Source organism: Eretmochelys imbricata, chromosome 2, assembly GCF_965152235.1.
Source record: "Eretmochelys imbricata isolate rEreImb1 chromosome 2, rEreImb1.hap1, whole genome shotgun sequence".
NCBI classification, from domain to species: Eukaryota; Metazoa; Chordata; order Testudines; family Cheloniidae; genus Eretmochelys; species Eretmochelys imbricata.
The window spans coordinates 191,569,390-191,595,090 of NC_135573.1; the positions used below are offsets into that span (position 1 = coordinate 191,569,390).

At 40.7% G+C, this 25,701-nt stretch overlaps 1 protein-coding gene across 6 annotated transcripts in view; it reads right to left on the minus strand.

The window, feature by feature from the left end:
* Nucleotides 1–8,732: 8,732 nt before the first annotated feature.
* The window catches only part of ATP2C1 (ATPase secretory pathway Ca2+ transporting 1), a 141,784-nt gene continuing 124,815 nt past the window's right edge, over nt 8,733–25,701 (minus strand). For 4 of the 6 annotated variants that reach the window (XM_077811194.1, XM_077811193.1, XM_077811192.1 and 1 more), the window contains 9 exons: nt 25,496–25,593; nt 23,897–23,947; nt 22,877–23,043; nt 20,720–20,788; nt 18,211–18,327; nt 16,648–16,795; nt 12,047–12,142; nt 10,520–10,661; nt 8,733–9,542 (listed from right to left, as the gene is read on the minus strand). In XM_077811194.1, the coding sequence (XP_077667320.1) occupies nt 9,412–9,542; nt 10,520–10,661; nt 12,047–12,142; nt 16,648–16,795; nt 18,211–18,327; nt 20,720–20,788; nt 22,877–23,043; nt 23,897–23,947; nt 25,496–25,593 (1,019 nt within the window). In that variant the 3' untranslated portion in view covers nt 8,733–9,411. Of the gene's footprint in view, nt 9,543–10,519; nt 10,662–12,046; nt 12,143–12,593; nt 12,671–16,647; nt 16,796–18,210; nt 18,328–20,719; nt 20,789–22,876; nt 23,044–23,896; nt 23,948–25,495; nt 25,594–25,701 lie in introns of those variants that run through there. The other 2 variants (XM_077811195.1, XM_077811197.1) reach the window with 2 other exon arrangements.

Sequence of the window (25,701 nt, forward strand, 5' to 3'; positions counted from 1 at the left end):
CCTCAGGCTGCTTCCTGGAGGGGAGGGATTCCTTCTCTCCCCTGACCTCCCCCCCCTCTCCTTTTAAGTCCATCCTTTTACCTGATCACACCCTTCCCAGGTGTAATCAGTGAAATTACAGTGCTCTCAGATTCCTTTAGCCCTTTTGGTGCCACTGTGGGTTTATACCCTATCAGAGGACAAGGAAAAAATAGAAAGCAGGTTTTGAGGAAGAGATCACCATCCCAGACCTCTTGCTTTCTTAGTAGTTGGTGATGTACTGGAACAGGCTGGATCTGTTTTGGAGAGGGTGATCTTGGTCTGGATACCACTAAGGAAGCAGTTTCTTAACATATGGGTCATACCTCAAGGAGACCAATAGAGATCCAAGGGTGGTAGTGGTAGTGAGGGGGAAGAGGGCATATGGGAGGCTCGCATCGTGGTGGTTCCTTCTCAGTCCAGAAGGCTTTTGGGTGCCTGTTTGGGATTCCTGCCTCGACTGTCTGTTCACATCCCACTAGGTTATCCAGGGTGGAGATGGGTTACATTCTGGTGAGGAGGATATACTGCATTCCTCTGAAGAAGCCGAGAAAGCAAATTCTTCTTCCATAGGTGGGACACCCCAGTCCACAGTCCTGCCTACTCAAGTTTATGGGCAGTACCAAAAGATCACAAGAGGGACCTGGCCTGTTCATTGCCTGTGTCTGTCCAAGGTCAGAGATTCTGAAATTGGTCCCACAGCAAAGTCAGCCTCTGCTAAGAACTGGCTTGCAGCAGTGCTAATGAGTCAGTGCTGGATGAGCTTCCAGCACCACAACAGTCACGCCAATGTGCACAGCACAGGTTCTCAGCCAGCATGGAGCCATCCAGTGCCAGTACTCATGATGCCAGAGAGGGGCCTTCTATCTGAGCAGTAATGGAGACAGCCACTTTGCACCAGGAGTACTGTGTGATCTGTGATTTTGCTTTAGATGGATTTGAGCAAGGTTTAGCCTGAGGCTCTAGGGTGTAGGAGTACTGGGGCAATACTTTTGTCTGGCTCCCGACTAGAGGAAATCTGTGCCTTCTCTGGGCTCTGAAGTGCTGCTCTTGGTGGCCCCTCTCCTAGGTCAATGCCAGAAGAGTGGGGTTGCTGAGTGTCCATTGAGCTTAGGGTGACAAAAAGATTTCAATGAGACACTAGGAGTGTGACTGACCAGGTGGAGGCTTTCTTTGCGGTTGTTTTTCAGGGACTGATGTTGCCCACATCAATGACTCTAGGAAATGAAGCTTCAGTCTACCTTCTCTAGCTTTCAGCATGTCCTCTGAGCGAGACTTGCACACCAGGCAGCCTTCAGGCACTTGTCCTAGGCATAAGAGGCATCCCAAGCACCTGTAGAAAATCATTGCTGTGCAGCAGGATGGGCAAATCTGGACTCCTGGAGAAGTGACTTTTGGCTATTTTAGGCCTAGGTAGAGTGGAGTCTAGCTCTCATACAGGGGTGGTGGCGGCGTAGCAATCCTATCAGTGCCCTCAGCAGAACTTTTTACTACTACTGGGTAAACCAAGCTTATCAGCAGTAGATTTAGCTACTCTCTGTAGGTGAAGAGATGTACACACAGTGGGGGGTTCAGTCTCACAGCTATGGGAAATAAGAAGGAATGAGAGGCAGTTGAGGCCATCCCACCCCTTATATCTTTTGGCTACTGTTTGGAAGGCTCCCAAGGTGCAGGCACAGCCCCAGTGGACACAGCTATTCAAAAGAATCTGATCTGTGGCACATGTGCAATTATGTGGACAAACACTAAAAAAAGGATATCTAGATTTGATTTCTGCATCATCTTTGGCTGTGCTCACCTTTCAATCCTGTGTCTTGTAGGCTCTCAGACTACAAAAATATGTGAAGTAAAGGTGATTTGTCAGAATGATCTAAATATTTTTCTAGATAGAAGTCTCTCAGCTGGAGTGTATCTTCTCCCATCAAAGCGAGGAGATGGTCAAAACTAAAGTTCTTTTCCCAAATACACAATTAGTTTAAGACCTGAGTTAGTTTTACTACTTTCAGTTGTCAAACTTTCTAGGAGGATGCCTTTTCTTGGCCATTCATTTTATACCTGTGATTCTTTCTTCTATTTAGTGAAATTTTTTACTTCAGCACTATTTCCACATAGAAACTAAAAAATACTGACAGATTAAATGAACAACCCCTGGATAATCACCAGTCTTCAGGATTGCGTAGTGTTGTCTTAGGTACTATGGTAATGAGTATGGTATAAAAACCTGTATAGAAGAACAAAGAACTTCAGTGGAAGGCAAGCAAAGTGGTCTCAAGAAGCAAGGTTCTAGCTGCAGGCTATCACAGGAAAGCCTCATGGTAGTAAGTGAGCAAGTTGGTGCAGATGTTTATTTTGTAAAGCCCAAGATGGCAGCTATGTTGGTTATTTTGTTAAATGATTGGGGGTTTTCCTTTGTACAAGGTGATGAGATTGGGAAAGTTCTGCATACATACATACAGTTTATCAATAAGTTGGTTACAAAGTCACAGCTATCTCATTCTAATGGACTGAGACCTGTTCACTGCCCAACTGCATTGGTAACTTCCAACCAATTTATCCAGTAAACCCCCCCACACACACACACCCGCAAGGAAAAGGGATCTCTCTCACACACACCCCATCCCACCTTGTCTTCAAGAAGGAACTTTTATAGAGTTGCAGCCTCAAATATGGTAGTATTGTTTCTTCAGAAGCACTCACTTGCAGTTAAAAATTTCAGCGTATCTGAATATTTTCAAGATTGGCTCAAGTAGTACAAGTTCTGTAGGGATATTAAATCTAATGGGGACATACCAATGTAGGCAAAATGAACATTAATGAATTTTCAAACAGGAAAGTTGTGTCAAACTTTCACAAGACAGATGCAATTTTACACATTTGCTGGAAGGATATTTCTCAATCTTCCTTTGCTCAAATTCAAACCTGTGAATTTCGACAAAGCTTGGAGAAACCCCCCACCCCAGTCCAAAAAAGTAAATATTAGAGAAATGTGAATAGAACTGGAAAGCCTGATGTGCCCTGAGTTCATTATGTAGATCACAATAAGTTTAGCATTAAGTGTTTAGCTCAAAAGATGTAATTGATGTGGGAAAGACATGATTGCAGTTATTACATTGCTGACAAGTAGTGGAATGAATTGATAAAAAGATAAAAAGAAATTAGATCTATAGTTTTGTTTTAGATTTCTGGAAGTGCTACTTGTCTGATTATATCAGACATGGAACATTCCAGAAAGTTTGTTACTGGTTTTTTTAATTAATTTTTATCTGCAGATGGCACCCAAGTGCAGTCCTACAGCAAGTTACTTAAAGATGCCTTTCTGAATGTCTTTCAATTTCCTAACAGCAGACTGACAAGTCATATTAGCATCAACTGAGAACTATACAAACTTAAGTGTGTAGCCCCTCTCACTTTCATTGAAGTTAGATGGGATAAAACCAAAAGTCCTTTATCAGGCAGTGTTATCATTGAAACGGTTGCCAGTTTTGACTGGGTAAAAACTAAGTAAGTGACTTCAGGATTTGTCCCTAAGAAGTAGTGTATTCAAAACTGATTGTAAGAAGTAAAGAGGTAGAAGACAGTATCAGTGCAGTGAGATAACTGTAGTAAACTGTCATAACTTTAAACTGGTCTGTCTACTTGACTATTTGGGGGTAGAACAGAGAGAAATGTTTCTTTTAAATGTATAATTTTTTTTTAAATGGAGTTTAATGTACAGTTTAGAGGAAAGATATTTTAATTTTGACAGAGCAACTTTTTTAAATTTGCATTTTAAAAATGTTTTACTAAGTTTGGATGTACAAAACAAATTTGTTCCAAAGTTAAGGTCGGATTTAACATTCTATTATATAGAATAAATGTAATAAGTCACTTTTATTTAAAGGTTAGAGAAAAATCACGCAAATTAAAAATGCATCTGCATTGAAAGTTAGAGGAAAATCAGGTTACATATGCATCAAGGAAAAGGTATAAAGCCTTTAAAGTTGTGAGATTAGTTACTTTTAGAGTGGCTAATATGAATTTTTAATCCCTCAGATGCAGATAGCCAAAGTTTGTATTTACAGTGGAAAATAGTACATATTTTATTTTTACATAAAAGGAATCTTCTGTAATTAAGATCACCTTCCAAATATTTTTCTAATGACCTACCCACATACTAGGTTTTATTTTATTGAAGGGTGTAATACATAGATGCTCAAAATTTATTCTTTCAAATGCCTAACATTCTGATGCAGTAGGAAGTTAGATACCATTTAACTGTAATAGGGATACTGGATTAAAGGCTCAAGATTGCTCTGGGCTCGAAAAGAAGGTCCAAAACTCACAGCTAGCTATGGAAACAAAAGAAGGAGCTGAGGCAGCTAGGGCTGCACAGCCCTTTTGGAAGCTGAGAATTCTAAATGTTCTGTGCTGAAAGTGGGCACTTGCACAACCCCAATCTAAGTGCTTCCTTTCTACAAGACTCCTGAACCTCTGTCACCAGGCCAATTCAGAGACTTGTTTTATGATGTTCCATGTAAGAACTTTGAGGGGAGAGTTCCTGGTTACAGTAACCTGGCAAAAAGAAAAGGAGTACTTGTGGCACCTTAGAGACTAACCAATTTATTTGAGCACAAGCTTTCGTGAGCTACAGCTCACTTCATCGGATGCATACTGTGGAAAATACAGAAGATGTTTTTATACACACAGACCATGAAAAAATGGTTCTCTCCCCCCACCCCACTCTCCTGCTGGTAATAGCTTATCTAAAGTGATCACTCTCCTTACAATGTGTATGACAATCAAGGTGGGCCATTTCCAGCACAAATCCAGGGTTTAACAAGGTCTGAGGAACAGTGGGGGGGGAGAAGGAATAAACAAGGAGAAATAGGTTACTTTTTATAACGAATCAACCATTCCCAATCTCTATTCAAGCCTAAGTTAATTGTCTCCCATTTGCAAATTAATTCCAATTCAGCAGTCTGTCATTGGAGTCTGTTTTCTAAGTTTTTTTGTTGAAGGATAGTCACTTTGAGATCAGAAATCGAGTAACCAGAGAGATTGAAGTGTTTTCCGACTGGTTTTTGAATGTTATAATTCTTGACATCTGATTTGTGTCCATTTATTCTTTTACGTAGAGACTGTCCAGTTTGACCAATGTACATGGCAGAGGGGCATTGCTGGCACATGATGGCATATATCACATTGGTAGATGTGCAGGTGAACGAGCCTCTGATAGTGTGGCTGATGTTATTAGGCCCTGTGATGGTGTCCCCTGAATAGATATGTGGGCACAGTTGGCAACAGGCTTTGTTGCAAGGATAGGTTCCTGGGTGAGTGGTTCTGTTGTGTGATATGTGGTTGCTGGTGAGTATTTGCTTCAGGTTGGGGGGCTGTCGGTAGGCAAGGTTCCTAAAATGCAAGGTGAGGTAGGTCTGCATTCCTGAAGCAACTGGGGCTAGAGAAAGAGCAGTTAAAGGCTAATGTAAGGAAGAGTTACTGGGTTTTAGATCAACATTAAAAATGTGATACTTAACACCTGAAACATCAGAAGAAAGGCACAAATGGGAACATGTAGTTTTAACTGATTTAGGAAGGCATTAACCAATTGTGCACAAGTGCGGGTGGCATTCTGGGTTTAAACAGATGCTGATAAGGTATTATCCACTGCTGCACTCTAGCCACTAGAAGTGCCCTGCTCAGCACCAGAAAGACAGTGTGATCCACATTGCTGAGGATTAAGACCCATTTTAAAATCACTGATGCTAATCTGTAGACACTTGGAGATGCTGTAGGCCAATCCTCAGACAGTCACACAAAAGTTGGAGGTCTAGCAAGAGAAACCCTGTCACCCAAGTTTTCCACAATTGGAGCTGTTAGACACTCACTTTTGAAGAACAGGTCATTTACTTAGGTGCCTAAGTATGAATTTAGGAGCCTACATTTAAGTTCCTATAATTGAAAAACTTGGTCTCAAGTTTAGACTAGTGTCCTGCACTCATGAATTAAGTGTTTTTTCCCCTTCCTGTCCCTCCCATGACACTATTGCAATGCCATTTGATTTTTTATTCTTTATGAAGTTATTTCTTCTGCATTTTGAGGAGTTTGTGCTCAGATTTCATTTATCAGTATCTGGTGCATATGTAGCTTCTAGTGACTTCTGACTAAGTTCTACAGTATGCATTTCTTTGAGTTCTAGAACACCTCTTTCCCTATTTCCCAGCTGTTCAAACTTAGCCTCATCTAGATTTCTGTTGGCTTTGCTGTGGACTTATCCTTCGTAAAAAGATCTCCCCATCAGAACAGTCAAGCTTACAGAAACAGATCTACAGATTGGAGCTATGGCAGTGGATGGATTGTTTTCTTTCCTGAAGCCTTAATATAAAGGCCACCAGTTTTCTCCCTGAAGTCACTTACTCTCCCCAACTAAAGAGTACTCCTGGCTGATAAGAAAGTGTCCCAGGACTCTGCAACAGGAACATTTTCTTATTCAACATTATGCATGACAAGTGCAATTCCCATGATCACAACAGTGGGAGAGAACATAAGGACAGTAAATACTTTGAGTTACTCACATCTACTACATTAGTGTGTTTCCTAAACAAAACACTTCCTCTATCCTTAATTGAACTGGGTGCCATGACTGGGAATAGGCTCACCTAAAACTCACATTAGGTAATGTGCTTGAGAATATAAATAACTTTAAAAATAGATTAAAATCTGATTTCTGTTGGCACCAATGAGGATCTGGGACTCAACAGAAGCCAGAGTTTAGTATGTCAATGTCACTATATTTCCCATAAATTTTGTTTACACAATATGGAAACATCTGAAAATTAAAGTCAGCTCATGCACTACAGAGTAGGCAATGGTTTCTATTTCTGCAAAACAAACGTTCTGTGTAAGGAAAAATATTAAATTACTCTACCAAAGAGCAACATGACCAGTGTTTTAAGTCTGTGATGGCTAGTAACCAGATTTTCTGCAGTTTTAAAATACAAGATGCTTTTGAAAAAGATTGAGACTACGTGTCAGTCCCTATATGTATCATGGGAATGGTAAAAACATTAATATCCAGCTACTACTCCTGTTAAATATAGATGTTCAACAATACATGTTAATAATTTATCTATAGGAAGCAAGCTGTAAGATATGCAGGGCCTGAGGTTTCAAGGACATTGTCATTTACTACTGTTCACATTTATAATGAAGTTCAGATTTACACCATAGCATGTACTAGAGATTTTAAAATACAAGTCCCACTGACCTACAGTAGAACCTCAGAGTTATGAACACCAAAGTGACGAACTGACCAGTCAATCACACCTCTCATTTGGAATCAGAAGCACATAATCAGGCAGCAGAGACACCCCCTTCCCTCTCCAAAAAAAGGAAATACAGTACAGTACTGTGTTAAACTACTAAAAAAAAAAAAAAGGGAAAGCAGCATTTTTCTTCTGCATAGTAAAGTTTCAAAGCTGTATTAAGTCAATGCTCAATTGTAAGCTTTTGAAACAACCGTAACATTTTGTTCAGAGGTACAAACATTTCAGATTTCAGAGTAGCAGCTGCGTTAGTCTGTGTCTGCAAAAAGAACAGGAGGACTTGTGGCACCTTGGAGACTAAAATTTATTTGGGCATAAGCTTTCGTGGGTAGCTCACGAAAGCTTATGCCCAAATAAATTTGTTAGTCTCCAAGGTGCCACAAGTCCTCCTGTTCTTTTCGCAAACATTTCAGAGTTTCGAGCAACCTCCATTCCTGAGGTTTCATATCTCTGAGGTTCTATTGTAATTTCCCAGAGTTTCTAGACTAAGTTTAAAACTAGTTTTAAACCTGTTAAGACAGTTTCCTGAAAAGTTTTCTTCCAGAAAAGCTTGAAATTTACACTGAGAAGTCAGACTGTAAAAGGAAATAGCAAGGAGTTTTCTTTGCAGGGCAGGAGAACAGAAGCAGCAAAGATAATAGATAGAATTAAGCTTCTTCGGGGAGGAAATGATTTCATACTGCCAAAGAGAATTACAGTGCACTTGTTTCCAAGGGAACAAGTTACTGCATACTGCTTTATCAAAACATTTCTTGGGGGGGGTATGCTAGAGGTCTATAAAATCACGACTGGTGTGGAGAAAGTGAATAAGGAAGTGTTATTTACTCCTTCTCATAACACAAGAGCTAGTGGTCACCAAATGAAATAGGTAGCAGGTTTAAAAACAAAATGAAGTATTTCTTCACACAACACAGTCAACCCATGGAACGCTTTGCCAGAGGGTGTTGTGAAGGCCAAAACTAACAGTGTTCAACACAAAAAACCCCCCCACACTAGATAAATTCATGGAGAATAGGTCCATCAATGACTGTTAGCCAGGATGGGCAGGGATAGTGTCTCTGGCAGAGACACTGTTTGCCAGAACCTGGGAATGGGCAACAGGGGATGGATCACTTGATGATTTACCTGTTCTGTTCATTCCCTCTGGGGCACCTGGCATTGGCCACTTTCGGAAGACAGGATACTGGGCTAGATAGACCGTTTGTCTGACCCAGTATGGCTGTTCTTATGTTCTTAATAATGTTGAGTGTGTGGAAAACACTCGAGTGATAATGTAGTGTTTGTACATTAAAACAACAATGTTGATAGTGAAACACGAAACTGGTATCTGCAGGAATGCCAAAAAACCAAGCATGATGATCTAGTGTAAGTGCCAGTTTCATTCAACACACCAAGTTAGACATTCACACATACTTTAAGAAAAGCAAACATTTACTTCAAATTGCAGTATAGGCTTTTCAATCACAAAAAAAACAGTGATCAGACAGTGGTCACATCCTGTGCAAAAAAACTTAGGATATACAAAAAAATAGTAGCACAAGGTACTTGAGCCATTTACACATTGCCGGATAAAGTAAATAAATACAGTAGCTGAAATATGGCACAGGTGCCTCAGATTCTAAACCAAAAGGAATGCCTCTGAAATGTTTAAGTTTATCCTTGCATTAGTTACAAAGTCCCACCACCATAAAAGTAAAGGAAAACAATTAAATAAAAACAAACTAAAATATTTATATCTAAGATGGTTTTTGTACAGGTATATCTCCGAAGTGCAGAAGGTGGGACTCAGGCTTTGACATTTCTCTTTAAAGTACCCTCCAACACACTTTACAAAGTTCTACTCAATCTCAAAAGTAAATTTATATTTGAGGGAAAATGTTACCAAAGTTGCATAATTTAATTTGTTACTCCCACAGCTGGAAGTTTTAAATCTCAACAGTCTTGAATATCAGTGTTCATCTTTAGTTGGTGAAACACAAAGAACTTGACAAAAGCCCTCAGGATTTCTTTATCCTCCAAATTCTTTGTTTTGCTTTCTCTTACATCCTCAGTCTGCAATTCCTAGTTTGCAAATAAAAGAATGCAATATGCATCATACATCAAGAAAAGATGACGAAGAAGAACTTCCACGTTTGTGGATCTTTTCCTTGCTTCTCTCAACAACCTTCATGATCTCTGCCACTATGCAGACAGAAGAGGTGAGGCCCAGAAGAAACAACAAATCTAGAAGAGACAATTGGGTTGATTTTAACTTTGCTTCTGTGCTTTTGCTAGTCTTTCTACAACCCAAGTCATACATTATGTCCTGTACTCCAGAACAAGTTAAGGTATCTTTTCTTTCTTATAGGCATTCTAATTGTTGAATATATACACATTTTAAGAGTCAATTTTTACAAGATAAAAAATTAATGTATATATGTTACTCAGAATCCTTGGGATTGACAGAAAATTTAAACCGAAATATTTCATTCTATATTTTAACTATTTTCTATTAACATTTGTTAAAGTAAGAATGTCTAATGTATTACTATAAACAATATATTTCAATGTTATTCTGAATAGGCAGCTTTTTGGAAATGAAACCTGTAAAGAAGGAGTGATATTATACAATGAGAAATACATGTATAGGAGGTAATTTTCATCTCCAGGAAACCTCAGTATAAAATCACCATCATTACATTACTGTTGGCTTGATAAAGTTAAGATACTTAAAGTGATGGCAACTGTGGTAAAACGGCAACTTCTCAAAATCCTGACTGACATTTTAATGAAAACAATCCTAATGATGTGGAATTTCTACTTCTTTTTAAACAGACATTTTCTGGTTAAGCTCAAGTTTTTAAAATTTAGTGAATTAAAAAAACCCCCCAAAAAAACCCAGAACTTCACAAAAGAATAAAAACTGATCAGTACTTCACTTTTGCATACACTGGAATTTATACTAGAAAAGAATTCTATGCATATGACGTATTTATGGATCTTGGAAGTACTGAGCCATTTGTTTTGTGCTTTTCATATACATGTAATCATTGTTCTAAGCAAACTTTAACAGGACTTTGTACAAGATAAGGCTCTGCACCATGTGCATTTCATCTATGTATAAAGGGCAAAATATGTTCTATAACCTTCTGCCACTGGATTTGGGGATTGATCATCAATGCCTAAAACAGAGCTAAGTGGAAAAGGAATACTTTTCTTACCTAGTACACTCAAACTCTCTGTCTGGAAAACCTTCTGAAGCGGAGGAAAGTAAATGACCAATAATTGCCCCATTATAGATCCAAGAACCGCATAACAAAACATTTTGTTACTGCAGAGTCCAATCTCAAACACAGATTTTGTCTGCGAAATAAAATAGTGAATTACATTATACCTGTAGTTTTAATTCTATGATCTCTCTGTGCCTTAGTTATTTGCAGCCGGTTATACAATGCAAAATTCTTTCCCTATCATTTGTTTTTATCCCAACATTCAAAAACTCAGTGACAGATTTGGGACAATCCAGAACAAATTCTCAAAAGATAAAATAAGATGATCCTATGTGATAACTATGTGATTTCTATACTTAATGAATTGCATGTTGTCTCAAGATTGAGCTGTTTTCTGTCTAAGGTTAGGGATCCTTCAGAATGAAGAGAAGCAATATGATGGACACCCACCAATAACAGTACAGATGGATTCAGCATTGCTGAATCCACTTGTTGTAGGTAGAAACATGGTCTAGATATCAGAAAGACAATTTAAAAAACAAACTGAAGAAATTTTAAAAAGTTAGTGATATTTAACTTAAAAACCATGTTCTCATTAATCCACATAATCCAGATTTACAAGGTTATTTAGGCACCTAAAAAGGCAGATGGTCACTTCATGGGATTCACAAAAGCACCTAAGCAGGTTAAATGCTTAACTCCAATTGATTTCAATGGGAGTAAAGTGCCTAACTTACTTTGGCACTTTTGGATATCCTACTAGGCACCTATCTGCATCTTTAAATGCCTAAATACACCTTCATAAATCTGGCCCTAGGCTAAGAAAATAAAATGAGGGGGAATTTGCTTCTGCACATGTACAATAAGTATTAATGGACATCTATTGTCAGTGCAACAGATTCATTCAGAACGTATCATGAAAATATAGCTGGCCAGTTAAGGGTCTATTTTCTCACAGTGCAACTGTTTTTTGTTTGTTTTTAAATGTGTAATTCACACTGATTTATTTTCATAACAAGGCTTAGCATAACAAATTTTCCTTGCTTTTTGTGGATAGCAAGTTAACTAGAGGAATTTTATTTTGTGAAGGTCCCTAAACAACTGAAGGTATTAACTGGTATACTGTAAGGGAAGAATGATTATTAAATACATACATGCAGCAATGCAGAGACACTAGCTTTTGTGTTTTTAATTAAGTTTTCTTACTCTTGTGAGTTTAGGTCAGCATTGCTAGCCTAATGTTTTGGGGGTTTCAAGCATCAATTACCCCAAATTAAAACCCTAGCACACTGACGTGTGACTTCAAATGCTAGCCTGTTAAGCTTGTGGAGCTGCTGAGCTTGTTAGCACACATTAAAGCTGTGAGACATCACTTTCTCACATGATGAGAAAGTACATTTAAGAAAAAGTCTGAAGCCCAGAAATGAAATGAGCAGAGCTTCAACAGAAGAAAAGTATAGTTACTATATAAAGGGACAAAAATCTCAGGATACTTATGTTAGATATAGGATTGCATACCTGAGATCTGGAACTCAAAGCATTGAACATATCAAAAAACACAAAACAGGTGAAGGTCATCGTTGTATCTCGAGGTGTTATGACATTATCTCGTAACTAACGGAAGAAAGCAAGAAAATGGCTTCAGTGTACGTAAGCTTGTAAATGAACAAACATTCAAAGCATTTATTTTAAGGAAGTTTTGTTCTAATATTTGGAAATAGCAAAAACTCCACTTTTGCTAAATCAGCTTGTTGCAGTCAAGGAACAAGCACTTACATACATGCTTATAAACTTTAATCTCATTAAGTAGTACTCTTAATTTCAGGTTGTGATTAAAATTAATGGTGTGATTTTGCAAATATTTATGCACAACTCGGAGTACAGGAAACTAATACATTACAATCAATATTTGATATTTCCCTCCTTTCAGGATACGAAGTTATGTGGTCATTTTAGACCACCAACCACTTTCAATGCCCAAAATGCTCACAGAAACATATTTGAAAAGCGCATCTGTGGAGCTGCAGGGGAGAAATGGGGAATGCTTTGAAATAAAATTACTCACCTTGTGCAGTAACTTTGGTTTTTCAAGATGTTCCCCCAGGGGTGCTCCACTTCAGGTGCACATGCAGCTCTTGAGCCCTGGATCAGAAATTTTCATTAGCAGCATCCAGTCAGCCCATTGCACACATCCTATGCCTCCTTGGGCCACACAAACAGGTTATCTGGGGATGTGCGGGGGAACCACCCTCAGTTCCTTCTACACCTGAACATCCCACAGAGAACAGTTTGAAGCAGGGGAAGGAGGGCGGGTAGTGAAGCACCCTCAGGAACACGTCTTGAAGAACCGCCGTTACTGCATAAGGTGAGTAGCCTCTTCGAGTAGTGTCCTTATGGACGCTCCACTTCAGGTGGCACTGTTTCATAGGAATGGCCTTTGAGTAGCCAGCAGTTGAGGTCTGGGAAGACTAGGATTGCTTCTTGTTGGAGGTAAACAGCCAGTGCCACCAGGACCTTTGACAGCCTTAGGGTGCAAGAAAGGTCGAAGGGAAATACTCAGTACTGGAAATTATCTTGGCCTATAGCGAAGCATAGCCATTTTCTTGTAGGTCGAGAGCCAAAAACCAACCCCATTCCTCTAGTGAACAAGTTATAGCTGTGAGTCACAATCCTGAACTTCTAGGATTTTACTTAGAAGTCTTAGATCCAAGATCAGTCTCCACGCTCCATTCTCCTTTGGCACAAGAAAATATTTCTTGTAAAACCCTTTATCCTTGTGAGGAGGTGGGATCTCCTAACTGAAGGAGAGAGTCCATGTCTTGTCTCAATATAAGCTCGTGAGAGGGATTCCTGAAGAAAGATGGGGAAGAAGGATGGAAGGGAAGAGGTAAAGTGGATGGTGTAGTCTGACATTATGACCCTTATGGCCCATTTGTCTGGGACCCATCTCCAAGCATGCTGGAAATGGGGAAGGCAGTCAAAGCAGAGGTGGGTGAATGGTTTCCAGCTGTAAAACCAGAGGTGTGGGAGGATTTGCACCCTCACATGAACCTGTCAAAACTGTTGGAGACTACTGAGTACTTGTAGAGAGTGGGTGAGTAGCCCTCTGTCTCTTTTTCTGGGAGGGTCAGAGAATTTATGAAATCCAGAGAACTGAGCAGAACACACTCTCTGGGCAGTCTGACCTACTAAATCTTCTCTTATTCATAGGTGTACATTTATACACATGTTGGGATCATAAAGTATATATGCTAAAGGACTTTGAAGTCCTTTAGCATGTACACAGACTCATCTGTGATCTCCAATAGCAGCTTTAGCCCATCGAAGGGGAGGTCTTCAGTGTTCTGGACTTCTCTCACAAACCCTGAGAGTTGGAGCCCAGATGCCTTGCACATAATACTGCCATGGAGATGGACCTGGCAGCAGCGTTAAAGGATGCTTTAAGAGAGCATAAATGGCCCTCTGAAATAATGGACTACACTTGTTCCTTATGTTCCTGCAGCAGATATTCAATAAAGGCCATAAATCTATCATAGTTTATAAAATTATATTGGTCTGTGATCGCCTGATACTTCACAATCTGAAATTGTCTGGCTGCTGACTAATAAGACTTCCATCCAAAAAGGTGCTAGTCATACAGGTCCTTGTAGACTTGGATTAGTACTGCTTACCCCATTCATTTACAGCATCCTCCACCAGGGAGTTAGTTGGAGGGGTGAGAACACACAAATTCTCAGTCCTTAGGGAAATAATATAATATTTCTTATCTTCCTATTTACACATTAGCAGAAAAGTATCAGGTGTTTGCCACAGTCTTAGCTGGATCCAGGAGTGCCTCTATAATGGGTAACATTGCCCTGGAGGGCATTGCTGACTGCAGGATGTCCAGCAGTTTGTGCCACAAGTCCTTGACCTCTTCAAGTAGTATCAGAAGAGTGCCAGCTGCCTTCTTTGTAAGATCCTGAAAGTGCCGGAAATTGTCTGCCACAGAAAGCAGAAGAGGCATAACTGCCTCGTCTGGAGACAGAAGATGAATTATGTGTTTGAGGGGTGTCCTCTATCCACCTTAGCCTCCTGTTCCTCAAACATCTCATCTTTTGCAGGGGGACTGGTTAGAGAGGAGAGAGGATTGTACACATCTAGCATCCTTATAAGACTGTCAGTGGTTTGGCAAACTGCTGCTGGTAGCTCAGGGATCCCAACATGGCCACTGGGGGTCCCATACAGGAGTGAGGATGGTTCCACCATTTTTGTCATCGAGCACAAGGATCTTCCTATGACACTCAAAGACTGGGTTCCTACATATCCATATAGGAGAACCAAGTCAGTCTCTTTGAAGTCTCCTTCATCCTACTCAATATCCTTCAATGGGGGGAGGCACCCACAGAAACGTGTGGAGAGTCCTGCAGTACCAAAAGGCCATGGTAACCTGGAGACCAGGATCTCACTACTCAGATGCTCAGTATCCATGAGCAGTAGGGACCCTGATTCATCCATCACAGACAGGTCCTTAGAGTACCTGAATTAATGTGGTACAGAGTAGGGGACAACATGGCAGCCAAAGACACAGTACATCATTTGGGACCATACTGATACAGGTACTGATCTTCTCTGGTGCCACTGTTTGCTCGGAACTGAGGGTGCCGAATGGCTAGGCACTGACAACAGGGCTATGCCAGATGGTACCAGACAAAGTAGTTATACTTGGCCTCCTTGTTCCTTGTACACTGCACTGTGGCCTTGTAGGAGCAGTGTTTCTCCTTCAAGCTATGGGGCTTTCCAGCTCTGTTGGTACCAGAGGATGAGTTTTTCACTTCTACAGCATCAAGCTAAGAGGTCAAGGCTTCCAAGACCACGAATCTCAGAGAGGACTGGGGCCTTTTAGGAGCTGGCTCCTTAAGATGAGTGTCCACACTCCTCTCCTTGGAAACATTCCATGAAGCCTCCAGAGCCTTCCTTTTCTTAGGGGAAATGTGCTAATGTTGAAGGGGTGCCAAATCTGTTTGGTGACAGATGTATGGGGGAGTGGGGGAAGGCTCCTGACTCAGAAGGCAGTCCAAGGGAGCACTCTATCAGCCACCTCAGTTTAGTCTCCCTGTCCTTCCTTTCCCTGGATTAGAGGGCCAGGCAGAAATTGCACTTCTTGGAGATGTGCAACTCCCCAAGCAATGGACACACAGAGTGGCCATCGCTAACTGGTATATGCAGGAGAGGCAGTGTTTAAAATGTGGCGAGACATGCATACCCTGCCAGGACAATAAGGCTCCCAGAAGGGAAGAGGAGGAGTCACATCAGTCCTCTTATGACTATATCATTAAGAACTAAGCACACTTAATCCCAAACTTTTGAAGGTTGCACTCCCACCCCTTACCCAGGGGCCGGGCTGCATGAACAGGGATAAGGGGGCCAAGGCTGGGAGTGGGGCTGCAGCCAGAGGCCGTGGTTGGGGGTGGGAGCAGAAGCAGCACCACTGCTGGGCCCGTGGTTAAGTGCAGCTCTGCTCCCAACCCCGTCCCCAGCCTTGGCCCAGGAACGGAGCCGAGGCCAGCGGCTGAGGGCGGGGCCAGGAGCAGAGCCATGCTGAGGCTGGGGCCAGGCGGCTTCTGCACTAAGCTAATGCTATACGAAAACCACCATAGGAAATGGTACACAAGATAGCAAAGGTACACTCAAGGTAACAAGTGAAAGCCCGGTCTTAGACCAAGGTAGTTGAGAAGGAACCGAGGGTGGTTTGCCCATATATCCCTATTTATGCTTGGCGCATAGCACAAGGTGGCACAGGACGCATGTGCAGGACGGACAGCCACAGCTAATGGAAAATCTCCAATTAAAGGCTTGAGAGGCGCACGGGCGCTTGAAGTGGAGCACCCACAGGGTGCCTGCCTGAAGAGGGTCTATTTTTAATACCACACCTATTACTATTACAGCTCTCCCTTCCAACAATCTCTGAAATTCTTCCCTACAATCTGGCTGCCCAGCATACAATTTGGGATGAAACGGTTTCCGAAAACTAAAAATTCAAATTTATGGACATTCTTAATTTAACTGCTAATATTAATGGGATTTGTGCTATAAATGAAGTTTCACTTATTGCTTTAACACTTCTCCATTTTTCATACCTCCCTCCAGAAGACAAAGAGTGTTCCAAACACAATAATTATTGATGAAACTAGTATTTTAGCAATCAAGTTTTTGGTCAAAATGCTGTCCTTCAAGTTTCTTGGGGGCTTCCGAATAACATCTTTATCCACAGGTTCCACTCCCAGGCTTTAAAAAAAATAAAAATCAAGACATTTTAGAATACTAGATTTATCACCAAAATACAAGATTTCAAATCAACAGTGAATAATTCAGAACGAGAATGATCTTATATGCTTTTCTGAATAGAAGGAATATTCAATCTGTAAACAAGAGTCCCCTCTAGCATACGAGTACTTATTATTCCACATTAAGTGCCATGCAGTATTAGAGTTGTACGGTTGCACTGTCATTTAATGTAGTATTTTCCTGCATCACGTGCATCTTAGATTTCTCGAGTCCCATCACCATAGCTCCCATGTACTTTCAAAAAATCTAAAATATAGGTGACACACATGCAGTAGCAGAAAAAGGTTTGCTCTTAACCAGTGTATCCAGTGTCTAAACTCCCCTAATCTGGAGCCAATGGACTGTACTCTTCTCTCCCACACATCGGGAGACTGTTTACTCAATACAAGAGGAACTTGTTGCAAAGTGCCTCCTCAGAGCAGTCACCCTTCACCTGATTCTTTCCTGGCACACACTTTTAGAAGTGCTATAAGCTGTAAACTCAAACCTTTTGAGCATCATGCAGAACTCTTCTCAGATTTCCTTAAAAACTAGGTCGGGCTACTAGCCCATGGAATGCTGCATCCAGCCTTCGGAGAATTACAATGGAAAGGTCACTGCCACTGCTTAGGAAAGCCAGTCCCCCTGCCGAAGTCCAGGCCCTCTCTTGGAAGGTGCTATCTCCCTTGTTCAGTAGGAAGGATTCATGTCCTTCTGACAACAAAAATCCCTCTTCTCTAAAGTGATATATATCTGTATGGTATCTGAAGCATTATTCTATTTCTTGATTAGGGCAGTCATAGACAGAACTATTGTTACCAGAACCTTAACAGATCACTCATTAGATAAGAATCAGACCAAAATAAAGGATGAGTTTACATGGTGGAGACCACCGAACTCTAGTGGGACAAAGGAGCTTATTCATATTGCTCCTAACTCTTTTGGAAAAAAAGAAGTTACTTCTCCCTTATCAAGGAGAAGTTATGGCCAGGTCATTTTTATCCTGATCCCTCTCTCAACCACATATGCAGAAAGCAGTAGAGCAACAGAATCTGGGTTTGCTGGGAAAAAAATGAAGCTAAGTGTCATCAGCATACGGGAGACACTGCAGTTTGAAGTGTCAGTCTTCCTTATTCTTTATACACACTGAACAGAAGGGATAACAATACAGAGCTATGCTGCAAACATCACACTAGGTAGCAATGTTGCACTAGTAAAAGATGTTCTCCCAGTTTTTAGAAGTCACTTTAAAATAAGTTCGAGAGAGAGAGTTCTCAAGTTACATACATAGGAAGTTGCTCTTTCCTGAAAAGATTATGGTATTTGTTTATTTTGCTGGAATCAGACTCCATCAAGAGGTGAAAATAATGTTTTACCTTTGAGCTGGAGGTCCATCCATAATAATATTGATCCACAAGATCTGCATGGCATTGAGAGGATTAGGTAAATTCATTAATGTAGCCAGTGAGATTAAAGTCAATGCAGCTATACTCCTGTTGAGAAAAGCCATTTTATAATAGTCAGCACGGCACATTCCTGAAGATTAGTTGATAATACTTTCTACTCAACACTTCACAACATACCTAATTTTCAGCACTTGTTTAGATAATCTTAGTACTTGATTTAAAAGCTAACCCTGACTTTGCAAGGCAAAGCATTGGGGCCACTTAAATTAATCTGTCAAAACAGATTTTGTTTAAAATATGGAAGTTTTTTATTTTATATTAATGCAACCCAAAAAAAATCAGAGTTGGTCTTTTAGTCTAAAAATGACTCCCAAACTTCCAGATAATCTTAAAAGTATCATTGGTCAACACTCAACAACTTAATATATTTTGCAATAGGTAATTAATTTGCATATTTTGTTGTGTTGGTTTGAGCAACAGGGTGTGTAGAAAACTGAACTTTTAACTATGTTCCTTGGAATGCAAACTGCTAGATTAATTTTCTTTTAATGAAAATAAAGACGCTGTGTGGAACTGCTAGTTTAAGAGACTAATAACCTTAATTAACCAAGTGAAACACTACCCAGACTTCCTAAAACAAGAAATTTTATTTAGGGATGGGGACACTTCCCTCTACAGATTGATCAAGAGATAGGAAAACACAGACAGGTGAATGGAATCAAAGAGATAGGCTCTAATTTTATTAATACTGAAAGGGGACTGATCCCCCCCAAAGTATTAGGAATTAACTGGGTCCAGTGCAAGGTTACTTGGCCTAACATTACAACCAAGAAAGAATTCCTGATTCAGCGCACTGCTAGCTACCCAATCCTACCACACTTCTCATGCAAAGGGGAAATGAATCACAGAAAAGGGACCACTCTGTTTGCAAAGACCTGAGAACACCCTAGGCTGAGTTCACCAGTCCCTCCTGGGTCTTGTACTCAAGTATACCCCAGGTATAGCCACAACTTGCAATAATATTTATTGACATTTGTTATCCCCCCTGCATACCCTGCCTCTTTAAAAAACGAAAAAGAAAAACACCTCATCCTTATTATCCTCACCTACCTTACCTGCAGCATGCTCAAGGTGGGTAAAAAACCCACTGGGTAGCTTGCCAATCTTTCCCAGAAGCGGGGGAAAAAAAAATTGAACCCAGAAGATGATAGGTTAGACCCACAGCAAGCCTAGAAACTTGGATATGGGTGTGGGTGGCTAGTGGAGATTGAGGTCTGTTCCAATCTTATCAGCCCCCCCCCCCGGATGATTGATGTGTGTATTCTGGGCAGGGAGAGAGGAAGGGACATTGTGACAGATGGAATGCCCCTCTCCAACCATGACCCTATAGGAGGAGTGGGCAAACTACGGCCTGCGGGCCAGATCTGGCCCATCAGGGCTTTGGATCCAGCCTGCGGGATTGCCCCCAGAAGCGGCCGGCACCACGTCCCTGTGGCCCGGACAGGGGGCAGAAGAGGGCCCCATGCATTGCCCCTGCCTCCAGGCACCACCCCCCACAGCTCCCATTGAGCGGGAATGGGGAACTGTGGCCAATGGGAGCTTCAGGGGAGGTACCTGGAGGCACGGTAAGGGCAGCATGCGGAGCCCTGTGCCCCCCCCCCATCCAAGAGACAGTGCAGGGACGTGGTGCCAACCGCTTCCCAGAGCGGTGCGGGGCCAGGGCAAGCATGCAGGGAGCCTGCCCTGGCCCCGATGCGTGCCGCTGCCACCCCGGAGCCGCTTGAGGAAACCGGCACCAGACCGGAGCCTGCACCCCAACCCCCTGCCCTGAGCCACCTACCTCACCCCACATCCTTCCAGCACCCCAACCCCCTCCCCTGAGCTCCCTCCCGCAGTCCACACCCCTACTGTACCCTTCTTCCCTGAGCCCCCTCCTGCATTCTGCACCCCTCCTACACCCCAATCCCCTTCTGAGCCCCCTTATATACCCCACACCCCTCCTCTGCCCCAATCTCTTGCCCTGAGCCCGTTCCTGCACACCGCACCTCCTCCTGCACCCCAACCCCCTGCCCTGCATACAATTTCCCCACCCAGATGTGGCCCTCAGCCCAAAAAATTTGTCCACCCCTGCCCTATAGGGTGATCAGACTGGCAGGAGAATGGCTAAGTAGTTCCTTTCCATCTTAGAGGGGGGTTGTCAAGGTGTCAAGATTTTTTAAAAACAGCAAAATAACCACTGACCAAAGTCATACTTACTAAATACTAATAGTAAAATAGAAAATGGGGGCAGGGGGAAATGAACGATTAGGAAACTTTCACAATAATGGTCAATGTGCCTTCTAACCTAGTGTGTATCACCACTAATGCTTGTAGACTCTACGCTAATATTTATCACATTCGGTTCTGTGCAGAATGAAACTTAACTCATTTACAGTGTAATTGGAAGCTTCTGACATTGGCAATGATGTTGCAAACTTACGTGCTTAGTTGAAATCTAACAAAATTTTTTATGTTATTATAAATTCCTTTACCCTCTTCAATTGCAGACCTGCAATTAAAAACAAAACAAAAACAATACTTACACAGTTAGACCAATGAAGGTAATGTAAAAAAAGCTTAAAATATTAAGCTATGCTGAAAAAAAGTGAATTCCAGCAGTTTTAATTATATTTTAAATTGTTTCAAACTTCACAAAATGTTACAAGAGCCTTCTATTCCACTCAGGCAATTATAGTCATGCTTATTCAGCTTTTCTATTATTACTAATTTAATCATATTAATTTTCTCATTCCAGTTCTGCTACAACTTGACTTTCAAAATAAGAGGATATAATTTTTAAAAAAAGAGATCACTTACAGGTGACCTTAATACCTGATCCTGAAGAGCTACCTTTAACCCATTTGCACAAGAAACTGGAATTTCCTGATGCTATGCGGCTAAATCACAATATATTCCTTTAGGGAATAATCAGCTTGAAGAGTTTCAGAGGGGTTAGTTTCAGAATTTAAGGGTTAGAGCATGACTAAGTTAACCTATTTGAAATCTATAAGGCTAGTTGAGGAGTTAATATATACTCTAGATTAGATGGCAGTGTTTGACTCCAGGGCTTCTATCTAAATAAGACAATATCCCTATTCTTGTCTTAATGAATACAAGCAAGGATAATCAATTAGTTACATACAAGGAGCTGATAATGCCTGAAAATATTTTTATCATCTGTAGACATTTCAATAGTTTGTTTCTTTTCTTTTCAGAAATAAAATCAAGATTAAAATCCTCAATATTGGACTTTTTCTAAAAGATGCTCTAGGAACTATTTTGGCAAAGTTTGATGGCCTGTGTTGTACAGGAGGTCAGACCAGACGATCACAATGGTTCCTTCTGGCCTTGGAATCTATGAATAGGAAAACACTTGTACTTGCTGAAGCGCATCATTCACGCAAAAGTTGGCTAAAGCCCAGGAAGAGTGTTCGGAAATTCTCCTGTTCTATTTTCCCCAGACTTAACGAAGAACACGTTCAGTTTTACAAATAGCTTAATCTTAAAGAAAAGGTAAAGGGTGGGTGAGAAGGTAGAAATCAGAAGCACAGACTAGGAATAGGCAGGTAGAGTTTGTCAGGCAATGAGAAATACTCCTAGTGTAGTGCAACGGAGTGTACTCCTGCTATACTACAAGGACAGATGTGTTCGAGTAATTTCTTTCAACAGGAGAGGTCCAACATCCCCAAGCTCCATTTGCATGGGGCTGGAGACTCATCCATTTATCTTTATTTATTTTGGTTTAAGCCAGAATACCATCGCTGTTTTTCTCAGCTAACAATGTTTTGCAGGAATGACAAAACAATGAAAAGTAACCCAAATCAAAGATGGTCAGTGGCAGCTTTCAAAACAGTTACTTTTGCTGTGAGATTTCAGTTCCTTCCTGGAGGAAGAACTGCAGCATCAGAAGGTACACTTTGATTTATCTGAACGTAAAGAAGTCCAAACACCTCTTGCATTGAAGCGAGCGGCGTCTCTTTCTGCTTCCCAGCGCTGCGGCTCCACTGGTGGTAGGGCTACTGCTACATACCAGACGCTTCTGCTTTTTAAAGCGCGTGACTCCCATGTGGCCTAACCTGGCTCAGAGCGGTTCCATACGTGAACCGTTGTAATGCGATGTCCTTTCTGCACTGCACTCTCCATTACCAACGTTCAAACCAGCAGAAAGTGTTAATGGGGAAAAGAGCTCAGTGTAGACTAGGCCTAAAGGCTTAAATAGTTCTACTACCAATATGCATCTAAGAACAGACTCCCTTCTCCTCCTACAACTCCCTCCATAGAAATCTGCATACTCTTGCTGACAAGCTGCCCAAGTGCTTATGAAAGGTAACCAGATAATATAAAAAGCTTAGAGCCCATGAAAATAATGGTTTGAATAAAGGCATTAATGTTTTTTAGACTACAGTACAAGCTAATCAACACTAAAGACCTATTTTCTTAGGATATGCACAGGAATTTGTAAGTTAACTGCAGCTAAATAAAGAAGAAGAAAGTATCCATTTGCAAAGTATAGTTCATTGGGGGGTAGGGGGAAGTGATTTCCTAATGCTTATTTTATTTAAGATTTGTTGAATACTTGCAAAAATCAGAAACTTACATTATTGTCTGAAAATCATCATCCACTAGGATCATATCAGCTGCTTCCTTACAAACATCAGTTCCAGTCTGCCCCACTGCCACTCCAATATCTGCAGCCTTCAGAGCTACAGCATCATTCACTCCATCTCCCGTCATAGCTACTACCGCACCATTGTTTTGTAAGGACTACAAAAAAGGAAAGAATTTGTTCAAGGCAATGATCAGAGCAATCTGGTCCACACCACTTTCCTGACAGTCTAAGATCATGTCATCTAATTATAAAAATGGTATTATGTTCCCATTTAAGTGAGCTCTTACTTGTGATTTCTCCTAAAGAAAACCACACCTCAATCTAAAGTTACTGTAATCCTTCCCAGGAAGCCCAACTAAAAACCTATGCTTGTAAGGAAGTGAGAGCTTGCTCAAAAGTTGAATTTAAGAAATAATCAAAAAGAGCAAATAAAGTCCATGAAGACGACCATGTGTTTACATTTAACACTGTTTTCCTATATTTCTCTCAATTACATTCCAACTGTTTCTTAAATGTTTGATTTCTTCATTATCTTTGCTCTTTTACTTGTGCTAATTGTTATCTTGAAAAAATCTGTTTTGTAGTCCTGCTTTATTCACTTTTCTTCTAATGTTTCTATGTCACTTTAGCCATTTTTTTAGCTTCAGAATTGAAGCATTCCAACAGAAGTGGCTTGAAATTCATGCCTTTTCATTCTGTTTGGGATGCAGCAGAAACATGGATTCCCATACGTTTCTAGTGAATTCAACTGCAGTGTGACATTCTCAGTTGGCCCTCTGGCATCTGAAAAAGTGTTATGCTGCCCAACAGCATACACATGTAGTCGCTCCGCTGGGCATCGTGAGGTTTCCCAACTTTTTTTTTCAAATAAATTTCTGTTTCACAACCAAATACATTTCAAATCTATTTCATTCTGACATATCTTAACCTGTTACAATTTTAGTAAATACATTACAAAATAACGTCTATAGCAGTTGTCCTGCACTTCCTACTTCTGGAGAAACATACCTTTACGATTTTCAGTTTATGCCTGGGACTGGCTCTGTAAAACACTGCAACCTATCAAAAGAAAAGCATAAAGAATGAGCATTGAAAACTTGAGAAATTAAGGCTGAAACTTATACTGTAAAATTAGATGATACAAAAATACTTTGAATACCAAACTATATCCCCATATAATTAGCTTTCAAGTAGGAGCATTCAGGGAGTTAGGTTTATATTAATCAGATTAGAGGTTATCCATATTTCAATAAAGGTCACAGATTAAGAATGCTGCAGTCCTCATTTTTGCAGACTGGCATTCTTTTGTAAATAAAACAATATTTTGGAACAAAAGAAGTTGTGGAAAAGTCAAGTTTGAGCCTCAAATTAACTTCGTGTTTTTTTAGTTTTAGTAACTGAACATTCACAACTGCCAAAATTGCAAACTGAATGAGGTTATTCATCAGTCAAGCAAGTTAACCATCCTTCGCAAATAACTGGTTTGTTAGAGGGAGCTCAGGGATTGATTAAAAATTAAAAAGGCATGGAAAATTTTTCATAAGAAGAGACTAAGACGACTGGCACAGTCTAGAGGTAGTGAATACATGACAAAGGTATAATGAAGAGTATGTACAAGGTTGATTGGGAACTTCTATTCAACCTTTCCCATGAAACAAGGAGGCCATTCAATGAAATTGAACACATCTATTAAAGGAAACCTCTCACAATGCACAATTAATTCTTTGCCATAAGGTATTAGAGGCTAAGAGATCAGTTGCACTCAAATTGATTATACACATAATGAAAACATCCGAAGTTAAATTAGTAAGGTTTAAAAAACCCAAAGTTTGGAAGGGATATAAAGCTTCATACTTCGTATCACATGACAACCTCTAATTGAGAGAGATCAAGAAAAAGTTTGGGGCAAGCTATTCCCTATCTACTGATGACTGGGTTTCTTGCACCATCTTTTGAAGCATCTGGACATGGTCAGACTAAGGGCAGGTCTACACTAAAAGCGCTACATCAGTGCAGCTGCACTAATGCAGCTGCGCCACTGTAGCACATCTGGTGAAGATGCTCTATGCCAACGGGAGAGTGCTCTCCCGTCCACCTCCGCAAGAGAGGGAAGCTATGTCAGTGGGAGACACACTCCTACTAATATAGCACCAGTGTAGACAGCGCTTAGGTTGCTGTAATTTGCGTCGCTTGGGGGTAGGGTTACAAACTGTGGTTGGACAAATACCTGGAGGTTTCATCACATGACATTTCTTTAATTAAAAATTAATCTTTAATTCCTGGAGACTCCAGGGCAATCCGGGGGGGGGGGGGGGGGTGAGTCTTTCACACCCCTGTGCAATGCAAGTTAGATCAATTGAAGCAGAAGTGTAGACTTGCCCATAGTGAACAGCTGGCCCTGGTCTGCTATGACACTATCCATGTTCCTAAATTAGAGGGTTTGGCTTTTCATAATTTAATGCATCATCTTTCTATTAAAACCATCTTGTCAGTTTCTTAGGAAATATTGCGGTTTAGTTTTTTATAAATAAGAATCCTTCTCTCAGCATAGGCTACGTCCTTTTATTACATTACTGTAATTAGTCGAGAGGAAGGGGTTATACTAACCTTTGGTACTATTTGTGAAAGCTGTTGAATATCCAAAGTATCTATTTCTTCTCCTGAGAAGGACTGTGAATTTTTGGAATATAACCCAAGGCGACTAGCTGGAAAGAGGGGAAATAAAAATAAATAAAGTGATTTAACAGACTACCAGTTTTTCTAGTATACGGTATACAAGATTTTGTGCATCTATTCATGTTTACTACATGTAT